At 40.4% G+C, this 18,924-nt stretch overlaps 2 protein-coding genes and 1 long non-coding RNA gene across 11 annotated transcripts in view; 1 reads left to right on the plus strand and 2 right to left on the minus strand.

Annotated features, from left to right (window-relative positions):
* The window catches only part of CCPG1 (cell cycle progression 1), a 75,473-nt gene extending 58,214 nt beyond the window's left edge, over nucleotides 1-17,259 (minus strand). For 5 of the 9 annotated variants that reach the window (XR_003993317.1, XR_003993318.1, XM_030498437.1 and 2 more), the window contains exons 1-7: nucleotides 17,056-17,222; nucleotides 12,337-12,408; nucleotides 7,389-7,503; nucleotides 6,365-6,444; nucleotides 5,972-6,179; nucleotides 4,863-4,958; nucleotides 66-320 (exon numbers count right to left, since the gene is read on the minus strand). Coding sequence is in view for 7 of the 9 variants with exons in the window: in XM_030498437.1 (XP_030354297.1) it covers nucleotides 66-320; nucleotides 4,863-4,958; nucleotides 5,972-6,179; nucleotides 6,365-6,444; nucleotides 7,389-7,503; nucleotides 12,337-12,396 (814 nt within the window). In the remaining 2 variants the exon portion in view is untranslated. Of the gene's footprint in view, nucleotides 1-65; nucleotides 321-4,862; nucleotides 4,959-5,971; nucleotides 6,180-6,364; nucleotides 6,445-7,388; nucleotides 7,504-12,336; nucleotides 12,409-16,734 lie in introns of all 9 variants that reach the window. The other 4 variants (XM_030498434.1, XM_030498439.1, XM_030498438.1 and 1 more) reach the window with 4 other exon arrangements.
* On the minus strand, nucleotides 10,793-12,330 carry LOC115613242. Its single transcript, XR_003993319.1, has 2 exons — nucleotides 11,292-12,330; nucleotides 10,793-11,177 (listed from the first exon to the last, which is right to left on the minus strand). It is a non-coding gene; the product is annotated as an uncharacterized LOC115613242 (long non-coding RNA).
* A 1,151-nt stretch (nucleotides 17,260-18,410) lies between the features above and the next one.
* C9H15orf65 (chromosome 9 C15orf65 homolog) lies at nucleotides 18,411-18,665 on the plus strand. The gene is given in 1 exon segment (XM_030498066.1): nucleotides 18,411-18,665. A coding segment is annotated over 1 exon segment (255 nt).
* The last annotated feature ends 259 nt before the right edge of the window (nucleotides 18,666-18,924 follow it).

The following is an 18,924-nucleotide window of genomic DNA, read 5'->3' on the forward strand; positions in this document are numbered from 1 at the left end:
CACAATAAAATGGTATTTTTTACATAAAATGATAATTCTGTGTATTTTTTTTTCTATAAACTCACCATAGAAGTGTCCAAAGCCCATGCTGATTGCAATCACCAAAGCCAGTATGATGCATCTGTTAAGGCCACTACTGAACTGGCGTTTGTGCTGCTCTTCTCCGGGAGGCTCAGACTCCGGTTCAGCAGGTGACCCCCCCTCAGCCTCGGAGCTGGGGATCGGCCTCTTCTTAGCCCGACGTTTTCGTACTGTGGGGCTGGACTGATCGCTCGTTTCATCACTACTTGATTCATCATTGCTAGCCTGAGATGAGAAAACTGAAAACCAGCACAAAACGTTCTTTAAAATGCATTAATTGCTGCTTTAAAAAAATCAATTTGAGTACCAAAATCCATATTTATGCAACATCTATCTGGCATTTATCTTAGAGAACATTAATAAAACAAAATAAAAATTGTCAATGTACTATTTTATGCTAGATATTATGCAAGGAATGCTTGATGTCCAAAGTTAAAGATTCATTTTTTCAAAGGAAAAGATAGAGAATCAAGAAATCATGAGCAAAGAACTGTACGGTACTTTCTCATACTGTTCTCATACCATTCGCATACCGTTCACTCATTAGAAAATGTTTCTTTCATACAATCCTGCCTCATACACTGTCTCTGCAAATTCTTGTGAAGTAGAAAGATTAAGAATTCTGTTTTCCTTTTCTTACAGATATTGAGAGTGAAGTATTTAATAATGAAAGAGCAACATAAAGGCTTGCTAAAAGCAAGCCTCCTAAGAAGCTATAGACATGGTTTTATTATGTTGTCTCAAAAGAATTCCTTCTGTGATCTACATGCAGCTGCGGACAAAATTCCATTAAAATTCCATTAATGCAGGTATTATAAATACCCAAAGGTTTGCATTGCACATTTATTTAAATATGTAGATTTGTTTACTTTTAATATTTACCATATGCTACCTATAAACATCTCTACCCACCTTTCAAAAAAGCCAATTTCAACTACTACTGCACAGGAAGGGAACCACTCAGGTGGTTCTGTATCTGTCCCTCCCTAAGGAGGGAGCTCACCAAGCCACTCTCCATCATTTATCAGCAGTCCTGGTCTAGTGGGCAGGTCCCAGAGGAGTGGAGGTTGGCCAACGTGACACCTCTCTACAAAAAGGGCAGGAAGGAAGACCCCAGAAACTTCAGGCCTGTTGGCCTGACCTCAGTGCTGGGGAAGGTCATGGAGCAGGTCATCCTAAATGAGATCACACAGCACGTGCAGGAAAACCAGGGGATCAAGCCCAGTCAGCACAGGTTCATGAAGGGCAGGACCAACTTGTTCTCCTTCTATGACAAGGTGACCCACCTGGTTAATGAGGGAAAGGCTGTGGACATTGTCTATGTGGACTTCAGTAAAGCATTTGACACTGTCTCCTACAGCATTCTTCTGGAGAAACTGGCTGCTCATGGCCTGGATAGGTGTGTTCTTTGCTGGGTTAAAAACTGGCTGGATGGCTGAGCCCAAAGAGTGGTGCTAAATGGTGTCACATCTAGTTGACGACTGGTCGCCAGTGGTGTCCCTCAGGGCTCTGTGTTAGGGCCAGTGTTGTTTAATATATTCACTGACGATCTGGACAAGGAAATCAAATGCACCTCAGTAATGACAGATGACACCAAGTTGATTGGGAGTGTTGATATGCTGGAGGGTAGGAAGGCTCTGCAGAGGGATCTGGGCAGGCTCCATCAATGGGCTTTGGCCAATGGCATGAGGTTCAACAAGGGGAAGTGCTGGGTCCTGCACTTGGGTCATACCAACCCCACACAGGCTTGGGGAAGAATGGCTGGAAAGCTGTTCATGGAAAAGGACCTGGGGGTGCTGACTGACAGAGGATGAACATGAGCCAGCTTGTGCCCAGGCAGCCAAAAAGGCCAATGGCATCCTGGCCTGTATCAGCAATAGTGTGGCCAGCAGGGCCAGGGCAGTGATCATCCCCCTGTATTTTGCACTGCTGAGGCTGTGCCTTGAATCCTGTGTTCAGCTCCGGGCTCCTCACTACAAGAGAGATATTGAGGTGCTGGAGCAGGTCCAGAGAAGGACAACAAGGCTGGTGAAGGGTCTGAAGCACAAGGCTTACAAAGCACAGCTGAGGGACCTGGGGTTGTTTAGTCTGGAGAAGAGAAAGCTCAGGGGAGACCTTATCACTCTCTACAACTATTTGAAAGGAGGATGGAGAAAGGATGTGGCTCTTTTCCCACGTAATAAGTGATGGAACAAGAGGCAACAGCCTCCAGCTGCACCAGGGGAGATTTAGACTGGATATTAGGAACAAATTCTTCACCAAGAGGGTGATCAGGCATTGGAACAGGCTGCTCAGGGAAATGGTGGAACCACTGTCCCTAAAGAGTTCAAAAACCACGTAGAGATGAGACACTTGGTGACACGGTTTAGTGGTGGACTTGGCAGTCTCGGGGTAAAGGTTGGATGCAATGATCTTCAAGGTCTTTTCTAACCTAGTTGGTTCTACGATAGGATTCTAACAGTCTGAATCCAAAACACTTCCATTACCTGACTGATGTTTTGGAAGACTGAATTGGCCGAGATTTGAGATAAGCCCAAATTCTAACCACAAAAAAAAAAATATCTTTTATATTCTTTTTGTAAAATGGTGTTTATGATACCATATGTATGATCACATTCCTATGGCCCAAAAGCCATATATTCTAGCTGGGAAAATAATAACAGAGCTGTAATTGCTTGTTGTTTAGTGGTACAAATGCTTGCTGCATGTACTGTAAATAAATGTGTATAATCCAGTATGTAAGTAATGATTATTTAATCTCTCTCCTTTGAAAGCATAACTTTCAAGTGTAATGCAAGTATCAACGGGAAGCAGTAGCAGGGTGAAAAAGCAGCTTTCAAATATCTATGTTCATGTACCTAATTCACATGCCCAAAATAGATTCAGTGTGATCAATGAAGCCTCCAGCACATGACAAAGTGCTCCTGCTCAGATGCTAAATTTGATGCCTGCAATTACACAATGCTAATGCCCCTTCTAGATATATGGTTGTTCATTCTCATACCAGAGATCATCACTCAAATGTAGAAATATAAATACAGAGTTACCGTCCTCGAACATTTCACAACTGAAAATCATTTGTTTGAGCGAAGCCATGCACACACCACTGAACAGACAAGAATGCCAAGCAGTGCTAGCCATCATCTGTAAAAAGCATTACACCAACTAAGATCCTTCACTTAAAATAAATTCCAACTTAATAGAAGTGATTGCATCAGCCCCAGAAAAGATTACCTATTAGTATCTGGAGTACACATCTGATTTCTGACTCCATGGACAAGCAACATGTCAGATAATGAAAGATAACTTCCCCTCTTACAAAAATAATCCATTTTAGTCAGTTAGTCAAACCACACTGACCAAGCAGACATTGCAATAAAGACAAATCACTTTAACCACTACTCGACATGCAGATTGTTTAATGAATTTCTATAGTTTGGCAGAAAAAGATAATATTTTAGAATCAGTCGTTGAAGCAGATGCATACTTCCCCAACCCTGGACAATGAAGACAAGCATTCTGAAATTAGCTGGAAGAGAGGTATTTAGAATTTACTAGAATGCAGAGGTCAGACATTATAAAAGATCATGCAGGACATACTTAATAAGACAGATGTTATCATCAATTATTTGGGTTTTTTAGGGATTTTTCAACAACCAAAGAAGCTTACACATATGGAAAACAAAAGTGGTTAAGAAACAAGCTGCTTCTAGCCAAATGAAAAATTCTTTTGATATTCACTGGACAGCAAAGAATAGGAAAGGAGGAAAAAAAAAACCCAGACAATCAGAAAGCAAAGAGAAAAAGCTGTAAGACACTTAGAGCCATTCAAAAGCACTTACTGGCAAGTTGTCAACAGCATTACACTTTCAGGCAAGAATGACACTGCCTTACAGCTGCTGTACGAATTCAGTACAAAGCTGTACTCTAACATTCACAGGATGAAAAGGAGTATAAATGAAACAAAGTGTGACCACAATAGCAGTGCAAAAATTCTAGCTTCTGCTATGATTTTGCAGTGTCACATCTACACTTGAAACAACATGAAGTGACAAAGTCAGTGATCAGTTTGTCTTTCTGACATTTCTGCACAGACACAACTCAAGCCTAGATGCAGTTTATTTCAGCATATGAGAGCTCCTTCTAGTTAACTTCACCCATGAAGCAATATTAAAACATTTCTGTTTGCATGGTGAAGACAGCCTAAGCAGGAACTGGTTTGCAAGTAAACGTTTTAGTATCTATATGAGGAAAATCTGAAGCTCATCCTTTTCCAACTCTACAGAAAACAAGAAGTGAATGGCAAAGATTTCCATCACCAAAAAAGTGGCATGAAAATTTTGACTGCTAAAACTCTGGTGTTTAAAATAAATGCAAAAGTACTCCAGACATTTTCTGTAATACATGGTCAATCAAATGCACAGCACTAAAGACCATGCTGAAATCAGCTTCAGTTAGAAGGAATTCTTTTTGCCAGTCACACAGATTTGGAATCCAACAAGAACCATTCAATTAAAACAGTCAAGCACACATATTAAAATGTATTACAAAGCTTACTGATGCCCATTCCAAATCTACGTGTAAGTTTAACATTTTTCAGAAGAAGCAAATACAACACTGACAGCTTAGCCAAATTCTTCAGTAAGGACTGGCTTTTAGCATCTGTTCGGAATATCGCTACTGTAAGATCAAGTCAGATTGCTACTGTTAATTTTAAGAACACTCCATGCAAGCCATAAGCAATCAGCTTTACACAAGCTGATCCGATTTAATCACACCACCTTGGAAAGGAAGACTGCGAGACACATGCTCTTTCACCTCATTTCCCCATCCCCTTACACAATCAGGAATCTTCCTCAGCTCTTCCAGCCAACTGACTTTTGTGTACAAGAACATGGGGGAAAAAGTGAAAAAAAAAAAAAACCATTTTTAGAACTCTGCCCCAAAAGTAAAGTCAATAAATTTTAAATTGAAAATGAAGTCAGTCATCCAGAAGGCTTAAAGAAGGTGACAGCTTTGCTGTGAATCATCACTCGTCATATTTATACTCTGTCATTTTCTGATTCAAATGGATACTACACAGATAGGTGAATGTTTAATGAGGCTCTATTCTACTTCTACAATAAAACAGTATTTTAAGAAAAGTCCTGCTCTTGTAATAAACTCACTTTGAAAACAAAAATCAGTAACACAAAAGAGTTATCGAGAATAAAGAGAACAGAGATTACAAATAAGCAGCCAAGCAGAATTAAAAAGAAAGACTAGAGAACTAGAGAAGGGTAACACAAGAGTATTTTTGTTCGGGTTTGTTGAGGTTTTTCTTGGGTTTTATTGGCCTAATATTCTTTCCTTCCTCCTGCATATAATGCATTGCATATTTCTGCCACGTACTGGGAGAATCTTAAAAAAAATATATATACACTCTACGTAACTACGAAGATAAGCAAAATTTTTCTGTAGTCATGCTGCTATTAGTCCTCATGGCCCCAAAAGTCAATTCTCTCCCAGCTGCTAGTTATTTATGCCAGCTCTATAAAAGCCTCCAAAATTGCCAAGAGAAAACCTACAATTACTCTATGAACTAAAAGTAATTTTAATTCTCAAAAATATGCTAAAAATCAACTTTCTATTTAAAATAGCCAACACTTATCGGGAGAGAAAGCTTTCAAATAAAAAGATTGCAGACATATCTTTGGATAAAGGTTCAGATTTAGGGTAACTAGAGTTCTTGTAGACACTGCAGATACTTGGACATGTACCCAACAAGACCAATTATCTTTTCCCCTCTCCACACAGAGAAGGTTCCCTAAGCAAAGACTGCTTTGTTTTGGTTTGTTTTTTTCTTGGTGACATTCCTGCACACAGTTGCTTAGTGATTTATTGCTCTTACCAGTTTCTAGATGGGAAAATGCATATTGACTGCTAGAGGAGGAACCCATGTTAAAATCAGCTGAACTTTGAGCTTCTTCACCATCAGCTGGAGCTTCCTCCTGACTATGAGTTTCTTCTGATTTTGGAGCTTCAAGTGTGACAATGTCAGAATCATCACTAATAGTTCCAATGCCGGACCCATCATCAGGGATTTTTTCTTTATTTCCCTAGGGAAATGGACAATGTAAAAATTATTCAGATACATATAACAAAATAATTCTGAAAAATAGCAAGAACTCTTAATGCTTTAAAAAAAGGAAAATCTGTATCTTTATTTTAATGCCTTCAAAACATTGCTTGACATTGTCATATGGGGCTTACAGAAGCTTCTGAACAACATAATGCAATTTACCTCTGGAACTATCTGAGTTTCCTCAAAAGCAGGAAGAGTATTATCTACCACCGGTATCTCTTCATCATTGCTGCACTGAGCTATACAAAGAGGAAAAAACACACAAACATGGGATTAAAACCAGTAACCACAAATCATGCCCACTCATACATAACATCAAAATGTGTGTAATTGTGGCAGATTTCTAGTGCCTTCTCATATCAGGGAAGTTTTTCTAAAAATACAGTAAATCTCCTTTTTAATAACCCTCTAACAAAAATGAGAGTCCAATTTGTTATTACATAATACAGTGGTTTGGAGGATACTTGAATTCAAATGGTCACACTGATCATAATGCAAGTAACCTCTAAATGAAAAGCAGTCAGGTAAAAACCAACACTGTAAGTGACACCACAGTACATTTGTATGCTAAAATAATAAAAATATTTTCCAGACAGTCGCTGGAGTTTGAGTGTCTAGTCCTATTTCTACAAGGAGAGGTGATGAGTTTGGAAACATGGCCAAGCTCAAATTTAGTCAACTACACACTGAACCCGTCACGTCTGTGTTCTCATGCCAACATCAAAAAATTTAGTATCAAATTTAGTAATTAAGTGGAAGGATTTCCACTTTATTAATATGCAGCCGACTTACACTGCCAACTCAAGAAATACTAACACAGCACATTTTTTTAGGTGTAAAAGCATTGCTTGTTCCTTCCAAATTACTCTTATTTGATTTATGACGTTATTAAGGAGTATCTCTTTTATCAACAGCACTTCTATGAACTATCTTCCAGCAACACCAGTGCGTACTGTTCTGTAACACATCTAAAGTATTGACAAAATGAAAGACATTCTACTAATTTCATCTATTTCAAGAAAAAATACTTTCATAGAGCTGATGACTGATTATTTTCTATACCTCTGATGAAGCAAGCACTCTGACAGAGGCCTACAAACCCTATTAAAACCACTAATTTTGTGCCAATGCTACAACAGATACTTACCTATTTTTTGGAACTATTCCTCTTTTAATATCTTACCTTGCAAATCAATTGGTTGCTCCTCTTCTTGCAAAGAAACATATTCTTCTGAAACAAACTCATGGTTATCATTTGTGCTTCCATTTTCTGAAGTCACTGTCTCTATGTCAGAACCCTGGAGTTGAAGAGTTTTGAACGAACATCACAGATTTCCGTCAGTAAAGCAGAAGGAAAAGGTTACAAAGAAAACAGAACTCTAATAATAAAAACAGAAGAGAAGAGTAACAACCTTTAAAACTGAAGTAGATTTTAAGCAAAGAAAACAAGAGAAATACCAAGTAATTTGCTAGAGGGAAACAACTGTTGGTGTGTAATACTTATGACCATGATTGAAAAAAGGCAGAGGAGGACAATTCTGAGGGCGGGGAGGGGAAATAAAGAAAATTAGCCACCAGTTAACAACTATGCCAGGTATTTCAAATAACTATTTCCTATTAGCTTTATTAGACCTATTTACTAAGCAGAACTTAGAGAAACAGGGGAGGTTTTGAATATGGGATCTAATTCTTGCACACATGTCCATGTGTCGTATGCAAAAACACACACCCTCCCCAAAATGGAATTTCCAAGAGTGCCACCATGCACTCTACTAAGTACTACTATCAGGAAAAATCATCTCAATTCCTGTTGGCAAATTTGAATGGCTGTTTTAATAGGACATCTCTGATACCAGGAAAACAAATACAATCTCTAAATTGGATTTCTGTCTTTAATCCAGAAAGGAGCCATAGCTATTAGTCAGCTGCCAGTCAGCAACAACCCCAGAGCAAAACAGGCACTGAAGATACACAATGCTTGGAGACTGCAGGGCACTAAAGGCAACCAGTATGGTTGGCAACTCTAAATATTTAATCTTCATATTGTAATTTTTGTTTAAAAGAACTGATGGAACATGAGTAAGGTTAGTAGCAACGTACAAACATGCAAAATGTAACTGAAAAATACTAAGTCACTCTGATCCATAAATAACTTGAGCTGTTTTTGTAAACAGAGGGAGTTATTTTTGCCACAGCAGGTGTGAAATTACAGTAGTAGTAATACTTCCAGATCAGTTTCCCTAGATGCCTCATTTCGGGACTCAAGCAAACATGTATGGTTTTAAGAGGAGACTGTACTTGAGGAAGAATAGATACCTCAAAAAGCTGCATAAGATACATTCTATAACCACACCAAAACCTTTTTAAAAGGCTTCAAAAGCTAACTGCTTTAGTCATCTGAAATATACTTTGTATTTCCTTTGACTATGTATCACAATTTTAATCTCAAATGTTCTACAGAAATTCTTGCCACTAAATTATAAGTAACTTATTAAAATCTGACTGAAATCTCAGGAAAGAAAACACAAAGTTATTTGGTGGGTTTGGTTTGGTTAATTGTATAGATAGGTATATAGATTTATTACATGAAAATTGTTCTCTGGTATCACAGAACCATTATTTTTCTTTCTTAAGTTGTGAAGAATAATAAAAATCTAGTTTGACCAGGCTCCATTGGCATGCATGAGGAATAGAGCTTAAAGCAGTTTAAAATTTTAGCTAAAATACCAAGAATGGGCTAGCTGTGTACAAGGTAAGCCATCCTTTTTCTGAACACATGCAGTCTGATGTGGATGCCTGAACTCTCTGATTCACTTAAACTGCTGCTAGATCTCCATCACCCTTTTATTTTATCAACAGCAATGTTACAGTTACAGTGTAAAATAACCATCCCAAATATGAAAATAAAGCCTGCAATTCACAGTGGAGTAACCCAACTGCTGTAGCCAACTCCTAAATCCTTTCACTTTTATTAGAAGTCTGTGAAGCCCAACAGCCTGCGCCCTCCTGTATCCCACTTGGTCTTGAGGATTGGAATGAGCTTTCCATTTCTCTTTTGGTGACAGAATTCCTAACTTGTCATCCACCCCAAAAAAAAGAAAAAAAAAATTTAACCATCTCTTAAATACCACCTTGCTGCCAGCAGAAATGAAACCATGACCCAACATCTACAAGTCACAAACTGTACCTCGTGCTCTTTTGAAACTCAACTTACAAAACTTGAATACAACCACAAGTTTGTAATGGCTTGCCTTTCGAATTACCCAGATTTGCACTGCAGTCTGCAAATAGGGGAGTGTGTAATGAAGGAGAAATCACTACCTGTGAGCTCTTCCCATTATTTTCTATTTTTCTCCTATGAACAAAACATCTCAAGTACTGTTCCTTGAAAATGTCTTGGGGTAGGCAACAAGACCATACTGACAGCCAACATGCAAGTGTCATTCCAGGAAATTAGCTAATGCATTTGCTCTGAGGACTCTGGCTCAATAACCTGCCCAGCTTACAAAACAATGCTAAATACTTAAAAAACAAAACCAAAACAAACAAACAGAAACACAGAAGGAAAAAAAAAAATAGAAACAAAAAAATAAATACGACACCCACACATCAGCCAAGATCTGTAGAGACGCAAAAATCCTCAGGACTACAGGAGAAAAGTATGCTGGAGGTCCACACTAAGAGGTGGGGCCTCTCAGAGTTCCTGAGCAACTTCGGCCTGACTTGCTCACTGCTAGGGGAAAGTAAGATAAAACATTAATCTTATCTAACTTCAAGTGTCTACACCTGAGCAAATTGTTGAAGGCATCTCTGCAATCAATACAGTGAGTAAAGTCAAGGCAGCAAGTCATTTGATTAAATGGAAGCAATGCCCTTAGAAGAATTACTGCTCTCTAGACTCCATGGGCTGTATTGATTTAATCTATACAATGCCAGCTTAGAAACCACCATCATATCAGATGCACACACCTCGCCTGTAGACATCTATGCAACAAAAGAAACCATCCCAACACACCTTTAATTGCTTTACTTTTTTTCTCTTGTCTCAAGCTTTATTCTACTAGGAATTAAAAGTTACTTTTGTTTTAATAAAGCCACCTTATACAACTAGTCAAACATCAGATAGCAGGAAACACAAACACTCAAATTAAATTAGGGCTATACAGACACAATAGTGACCTGACAAACACCTATACCCCAAGATTTGATCAAAGAAAGAGGGAATTCCAGCAGTTCATCCCAAATAAAAGTATGCCTAATAAATGAAGCTATAGCAGAGCTCAAAAGATGGGCGAAACACAACTGAAGCCATACAAATTTGATAGAGCTCCACACATCAATTGAACAGGTCTTAAAAATACAAGAATTTTGAACCAGGAACAGATTTTTGCCTCTCCCAAAGTCTATTTGGGAATAGACTTGTTGCCACACAATGTATCATCCAAATTCTTTACACAGTAATTAGACTGGGTTTGTATATTTCATTATGGAAGATACCTCTTCAGTGACAGTTTGCCCAAGGGGGAAAAAACACTCCAAAACATTCCCTTAGTTGCTGCCACTAGCTCAGTCCCACACTGCCACATGAATTCCTCCTCCACAAGGTGCCAACATCCAGGTTATTTCCACATATTTTATGCCTTGCGCTCTCCTGCCTGAACAACAGGGCCAAGGAAACCCAGAATTCCCACATGAATTGCAAAGAACTTGTGCTAAAAGCCGCTGTGAGTCCCTGGAAAACACAAAAGAGAATCACTTCAAAACTCAGCCTTTCTCACAGAAAAATCTCTTACCACCTCCAAGCCTTCCAGGCTGTGACAGTTTTCAAGAACCTCCAAGGATGAGTATGATAAGCTCTCTCCAATCAGCATTTGAAGCTCTGAGAAGGCTCATTCCAGACCTTACAGTACAGGTGTGTAGAGAGCTGCCTTGCCCTCCCACCACCTTCATTTCTCAATATATCTAATAAAATCTAATGTATCTAAATAATATATCTAAAATATATCTAAAAAAATCTAATATATCTAAATATATCTAAAATATATCTAAAATCTGATATATCTAATATCAATATATCTAATAAAACATTGGCATTCATTCACTCACTGTAGCTTCCACAAGATTCCACCTGAGGCAAGAAAGCCTGGGAAAACCGGCATCGTGGCTATGGAATATGTAATTACATACTCTGTATCATAACCGCGTCTAAGGGATTGCCAACCAGTCTTTGCAATACCATTAATTTCTGGAGACTCCAGACCCTCTAAACTCCCCATATCTTTCCTTCTTAATGCAGAACAGTATTCCACACACATGAAAGTGCTTGAAATCATGGAAGTAAGACCCAGTAGGTCTATGTGCATCTTTCTCCAAACTGCATATGCATTCTATAAGCAGAGTGAGGCAGTACAGAAGATTAGAGGCAGCACATCTCACAGATGTCTTTATGCCAGTCCTCAGCCTCCTGACCTCAGAGGCTCAACTTAAAAGACAGAGACTGTTGCAGTCAGGAACAAAAGCAGTTGGTTATGCACAAACTATAGCATTCACATGAGCCTTCAAAATGCTGCCTTCTAATATTCTAGCCCTTGTGCATAAACTGGTCTATTTTTAACTAATAGGACAGACAGAATGTAAGGACAGAGGCCTGCTCCTAAACAGCAGCTGTTGAAGCTAAGACCAGATACCTTAGTGGTAGAAAAGACTTGAAGAAATCATGGAATCAGTTCCCTTCTGCATAAGATATTTTTCCTGCCCACTATTCCCAAATTATTCTTTTTTTTAGGGGGGGAAGGGGGTGGGTAGGGTGGATGGAAAAGAAGAACTATATTAGTAGCAACAGACAAGATATACAGAATAACACTGTTTTCAGGAAAGATGGAACAGAGGAGATTCTCTCACTAAAATTCTATCAGTTCTTTAAAGTAAAACCTTTGTAGGAAAAAATTCTTTTAAATAACACGATTTATAGCAGCTATAGTAAAGGATACACATTTTTGAACAGTAGTTTTCTTATTTATAAATCTCTCTTCTACACTCTCTGTTGATATGTAAAAACTATATAGTTGAAATATTTTACTGCATATGGCTAGTCTTAAACTGACAGAACTTAATAATTTTAAATTGGGTACCTCGTGGTTGATGACAGTCCAGCCACAAGATGAATCACTGTCACTTGAATTTTCAGACATTTTCAAAGCACACTGCAAGTAAAAGTAGATTCTTTTAACATGCAACATACAGAATTTCACTGCTCTCAAGGAAAAGAGAAAACAGAAGAATCCAAATCATGATGTTACAGCAGGACCACACTGACTCACAAACTGTTATTCTGTAATTAAAAAGAGTTTAGAAAGAAAAATATACTCTTTTGTACATGTTTCCTATTACCTTTTTTATATTTGGAGCAAATATGGCTTTGCTGGATAAGTACCTATTTTCGCTAGCCAAAAGAGCTCTTAGACTAGCTGAAACCACACACATACAAGGCTAGCCAAAAAAATCAATAATCAAATTTAGAACTCGTCTGTAGCATCATTGTTTCAGACAGGTTTCAGTAGGCGCAGTCATTTCTGAATTGTTACATGCACAAAAACTACAGTTTAGTCAAGAAAACCACTGTGGGGTTTTTTTGCGAAGACACAGAATAGGATCTTTTGGAACTAATTCTCTTCAACTACTGGGCAAAACAACGTTTCATGTTTCTTTCACTCCTTTCAAGTACTCTCAAACATAGTTACTGATTCTGAAGGAAATTCAGAGAGTACCTTGAGAGTACAAAAAGAGAACAAAAAATAATGAAGAACAAACTTCACTTGTCACAATACTACTGGATGACTTGGCTGGTTACTTTCAGAAGAGAGCTGTCTGCCTGCAGCTGCCTGTTTATTCTTTTCTCCTGTACCAGGAATACAGAGTATTCACTATTGTTACGCATTCTGATTATTTTTTAAAGTTCTTAACAGAAATGCTTTAAAAAGAAACTTAATGCATTTCCTATAATTAAAATCAAAATATATTGAGTTGTTAATTAAAATTTACTATGGATTTATCTTGAGGAAAAAGAAATTCTCAAAAGCAGAAGAATTCCCAATCCATTGTGTGTTATGCTATACATCCAATGTCATAAAACAGCAAAAGAAATCATGATTCACTAAAGCTTCTATAAAATGATGATTATATTGACAAAGCAGAGAGTTCTGAGACCTTCAGACATCTGCTTTATTTCCCACACCAGGGTACTTCTGGTGAGGACACAGAGAAAAGCACCTATTTGTTTGAATTTATTTACTCTCTACTTAACAATCTTGTCTTTACTCCCAGTTTGTTAACACACAAAATATACACAAACCTTGGATCAGAACATCTACATATGCCGACGTGGCTAGAAATCTGCACAAAAAAATATAAAACTTCCAATTCCATTTAGGTTTCTTACAAAACACAGTAAACATCTGTCTCATGTCTTTACATTATGGTACTTAATTGTACGTTTTTCTAACATGGCACTTTTTCCTTATCATCTTCAACTAATACATTTGGGGTTCCTCTGTAAAAAAGGCAAGTGACAATCATAACCACAGTTTATAAAGCAAAAGTATTCACTAACAACCAACGTAGGTACCAAAGTCAGAGAAACTACATTTCCATTCTTTATAAAGGCCTACTTTGAATATGGTTGTCATTTTCCTTTAGATCTGTTTCTTCCTTCGTTAGTGCGTTTCCTGGAACCTCAGATACGGAACACCAGGAGGGGGGAGGGTGCTTTGCTTTGGGTTGTTTTTGGTTTTTAAACTACTGTGTTCAATCACCAATTTTTGTTTATTTATTTTTTTAAATCTTACTTCTTCAATCATCAAAATAACAAGTGCCCAAACGGCAAAGACTGCATTCCAGAGCTCCCATGAGATGATAACATCTGCTTGCTGCCATTAAATGATGTTGCATTTGACCAGGTGTTCAGCAGCAGCATTCCTTTCAGAGGAAGGTAACTGCCAGCACCAGCACTTGCCACCTATCAGAAACGTGGCTGGCTATGTTGCCAAAACCATACTGCTGGTCTGAAATGAGCTTTGCAGAATTCTCTCTGGTATAAAAACATTCCCATTTAATTATTCGACAGTTCAGTGAACAGAGTGATCACAAGAGCACCAAATTTATTGTCACTGAAAACCAAGTCTTCTGCATAACCACAGAAAATGCAGTTTGGGGCAAACATAGTACAGGCAGCTCCCCAGTCCTTATTAGTGAGTCTGATCTCCACTGGGGAAGAAATTCAGGCTGTGGCTTCATAACATGGCAATTCCAGTTTTACTGCATCTCAGTGCTAGATGAAAAACAAAGAAGTCACATAATGCAAATCCTTGAACAGAAAATAAATAAGTAAAAGAATCTGTTGATGCAACTGCATTTACAGATTTTGGAAGGGCAAGTATTAACAGCAGACCCTGTGCTGGAGATTGTAACGTCAGTCTTCCTCCAGCTAACTCAGCATTTCATCATGGGCCCTGGCTAAATCAACATAAATGCTATTGTGTTCTCCCTCTCCATCCAGATCACAGACTGACAGACAAGTAACCTAGCACTGCTTAAAACTAGTTCTACTCAATACACAACCTTGGCCTCAGGCTTCATGGAGCATTAAACATCTGTCTTCCCTTCCCAAACAAAAGCTTCAGGACCTCACTATGTGGGTATCAGCATCATCAAAAAATATTGAAAAAAAACCCCAGAGGAACACACAGACAATTAATAATAATTTTCCATTACTTTCTGGCCTTGCTAAATTGCCTCAAAACTCACTTACCTTTTATTCAACCAGAATGTTATACTAATACTGCATATCTAACTTCATACAGGTGATCAATCTCCAAAATGGAAAAGTTTTTAATATCAAGAATGGAATAAAAAAGAATAATTACAAAAACATTGAGAACTGCTAAATTTACCAAATTTATTGACAGACAGCATGGCACCAGACTGACTGGCAACTCTAGGGCTACCATATTCCTACAAGCGCATTCAGCAAATATACATGTGTAAAACAGTGATCAAAAGCAGAGCATTTTATTAATTAGAGTTAGTTAGCTCTAAAAGGGTTAAACAGCCTAAAAGGCTTTAATAAAAAAAAAAAACAACAAAACCACCTAGGTACAGTGTTCCTAAACTTCTGTCACCAGCTAAACAGCTTATTTCTGCAAAAGATTAATAACACACACAGAGTCAGAACGAAATCTGAGGTCACATCCAGTCCCTTAAGTAAAATGAAACACAGAAGACTAATCTGAGCCCAAACGGAGCTCAGAACAAAATCTTTACCAGCTTGTATTCGCCATCACCAAATGACAAAGACCAACTAAGACCCGGTGTGCTTCTCCCGCCAGCCAAAGGTGCTGGATGCATTGGCACTGTCTTTAAAAAAAATACCAGCTTTGGGCAGGAATCAGACATGAAACCTGCAAACTTCCTAAGGAATCAAGATGATCCTAATGGGTTCTATTCCAGGAACGGCAGGGATAAGTAGAGGATACAAGAGAGTATTCCATATCTCCTGTAAGTCAGGCCAAGCCAGAAGGAAATATTGAAAAAAAAAGAGGAAAACCACCCACCCTCCATACAGACAGCTCCACTGGTTTGGCTCCTCACTACATACGTTCATTGCCACTATTTTTCAAAAGAAAGCGACAGTTCAAGTTCTTCTATACTCCAGTTTAAACTGCAAAGCTGATCCTAGGCCCATGAATGTCACACACTATCAGTGACATGGCCTTTTAAGTTTCTATAGACAAAATAAACATCCATTACATTCAGAGTTCGACCTTTACGTAGCGGGGGGAGGGAGCGGGGAATCAGAGCTACTTTCCTAACCTTAGTGAAATGCAAACCAGAAGCATAAGATGTAAAAGCTTACAGCCATATGGACTGTTGATAATGTCATACCAAGTTATCCCATATATCTATATAAAAATAAATATGAAATACCGCATCCTGTTTATCTATTCTGAAGCAGAATAAATACCAGTCTCAGAAAGATAACCACTCCAGCCTAAACAAATCCCTAAGTTCTTCCCTCTTAATATAGGATTTCAGTGAGCACTGACAAAGACGAATAACAAGGCACCGATAGGAACCAGTGTTCTCTAGAGTTTGCTGTGCTGTCATTCCAAGTAAGAACTCAGTTCTCTTCTACAGTGGCTTCTTTGTTGCACAGCAGAAATAAACACATTATAGTGGTATTACACTTTGGGGTTTTCATGCAAGTTTATTTTTTCTACTGAGCAATATAATTTCTTCCCCAAAGTAACATTTTTCTCCTCCACGACCATATTTAGCAAACCATAAAGACTATTTCCTCGCTATGAGCTGCAGCAAATGTGGCTTCTAAAGCCAACCGGCCGCAAAGCCGGGCAGCCAGCCCCTGCTCACCGCTACTTCCCTGGCACAGGTGTTACCGTGTCACACCTGAGACGGAAAGCGGAGCGGTGCCGAACAGTTAAAGCAACAATAGCACGATTTATGAAACACACCACCTTGCATCAGCCGGAGACACAGAGGCAGATGACGGAAGCGAAGGAAGTTGGCAAATGCCAGCGCCCAGAGCCAGGGCCGGCGCGGCGCTAAACGCCGCCCGCGGAGCCCGTTCTGCCGCCCCGCAGTGCCCGGTTACTCGCTCCCCGCGACTGACACTGCCTGTCTCAGTCCCGCTCCCGGCCCCAGCGCTCCCGGGCTTTGCGCCGCTCCAGGCAGCCCCTCCACAAGCCGGGCCACCGCGCACTGAGGCCCGGCCAGGACAGGCCGGAAGGCCGCAGCCCCCCGCGGGGCCGGTCGGGTGCCACCGCGCCACCGCCTACCTGAGCGCGGCGCCGAGCGGGGCCCGGCACAGACGAGGGGCCGCGACCGCCAGTGACGCCGTCAAAAACAGCACCCGGCCCGCGGGGGACGGCGCCTGCGCGCGGCGGCGCCTCAGCACCCTGGCGAGCGTAGTCCGCGCCCCGCCGCCGCCCGACGGCCCGAGCGCCGCCACAACTACAGCGACCGGCGTGCACCGCGGCGGCCGGCCCGCCCCGCCCCGCCCGCGGCTCCCGCTGCTATGGCAACGCCGCGCCGCCGCCGCGGCCCCGCACATCAGCGCCGGGCCCCGGCGGGCTGGGCTGAGCCAAGGTCGGGGCTGGTGCGGCGGGTCCGCGGAGGGAGGCAGCCCGCGAGGGGCGCGGCAGCAGGGCGGGCCTGCGGGGCCGGTGTTTGTCGCGCGGGAGGGTGCGCAGAGGGGCCTGCAGCTGTGGGCACGGAGTAACCCCGGCCGGCACCCGGCTCTGAAGGGTGCGGTTATGTGCGCTCCGTTATGTGCGGTTAGTGCTCGTGCTAAGGGACAGAAAACAAACAAAACCGCCCCACCACAGAACACTCCCCCAGGGCACAACACCTCCGGCACACACAAAGAGGAAGAGAAGTGCAGCATATGGACTAGAAATATTTGACCCTTCTAGTCTTGCACCTGATGCCTGCGAGTTAACCGATTTGGACAGTGTCCCACCAGCTCAGGCTTGGAACCAGACGCCTGCACCCTGCGCTGCTCAGGAGCTGTCCTTGCCCCTGGGGGACAATGCACAGAATACATCCAACGGCCAGAGACAGCCCCCAGCAGTGCTGGAGTGAAGATTGAACAGGAGACAAAAACAGGCCTCATCAATAAAGTGAAGGAACAGTGGAATTTCTTACCCGTGTTTTACCTAAGCTAGCAACTTAAATGTTTTCTCCATCTCTCCTGTGACTGGAGGAGTCAAAACCAAAATAAACCATCCACAACACCTCACTGTATTCTTACTCTCATTCATATTTTTATTATCCATACTAATTATTTCTGCCACACATATTCAGATATTTTCTAAGCTTAAGGTTACCATGAGCACAGAAATTGATGCAAATGCTAATTTTTAATACACTTCACAGTCTGTGAGTCCAGTTATCACTGTCCAGAGTTTACTAAATAAGGCCAAAAGTCAGTTCCTCACTCTCCCCCATGAATGTATTTCAATACACGTCTTGAGCAATGTTTGCTCTGACCACAAACACTTAACAAATTTGAAATGCTTTGCCCTGTTATTTGAAAGGGTGAATTAAAATCCATCTCCTTATGGGGGCAAATAGATGACTTCTGACAAGAAACCGCCATCAAGTCCGAGCACTGAGCAAAACCAACCTCCTCATGGTGTTTTGATGTGTGCTGGAGCCTGAAACACTCATGAGTAATGATTCTCTTACAACACGTCAGGTTTTACTGTTAAAAACAACTGCAAGTGAATATGGTGCTATACCACCTATGGTGGTACCCTGCAGTGGATCCGGTGGAGCAAACCTTTTCAAAACCCTTACTTGTGGGTCATTTCAAGATACTTACTTAAACACTGCCATTGACAGAAGTAGGGTATAGGATTACCCCCATTTCCAGCATACTCTGTAAAAATGCATCTCCACCTTTTTGTCATACACTTAGACATGTAGCTCTAAGAAAACAAATCTGACTTATTTCAGCCATTCTAGGAATAACTGTCAGTATCTGATTTATTTTTGGTTTTGCTGGGTTGTCATGGTTTAACCCCAGCTGGCAAGTCAGCCCCACAGAGCCGCTTGCTCACTCCTTCCCAGTGGGATGAAGGTGAGAATCAGAACAGTTAAAGTGAGAAAACTCATGGGTTGAGATAAAGACAATTTAACAGGTA

Source organism: Strigops habroptila, chromosome 9 (assembly GCF_004027225.2).
Source record: "Strigops habroptila isolate Jane chromosome 9, bStrHab1.2.pri, whole genome shotgun sequence".
NCBI lineage: Eukaryota > Metazoa > Chordata > Aves > Psittaciformes > Psittacidae > Strigops > Strigops habroptila.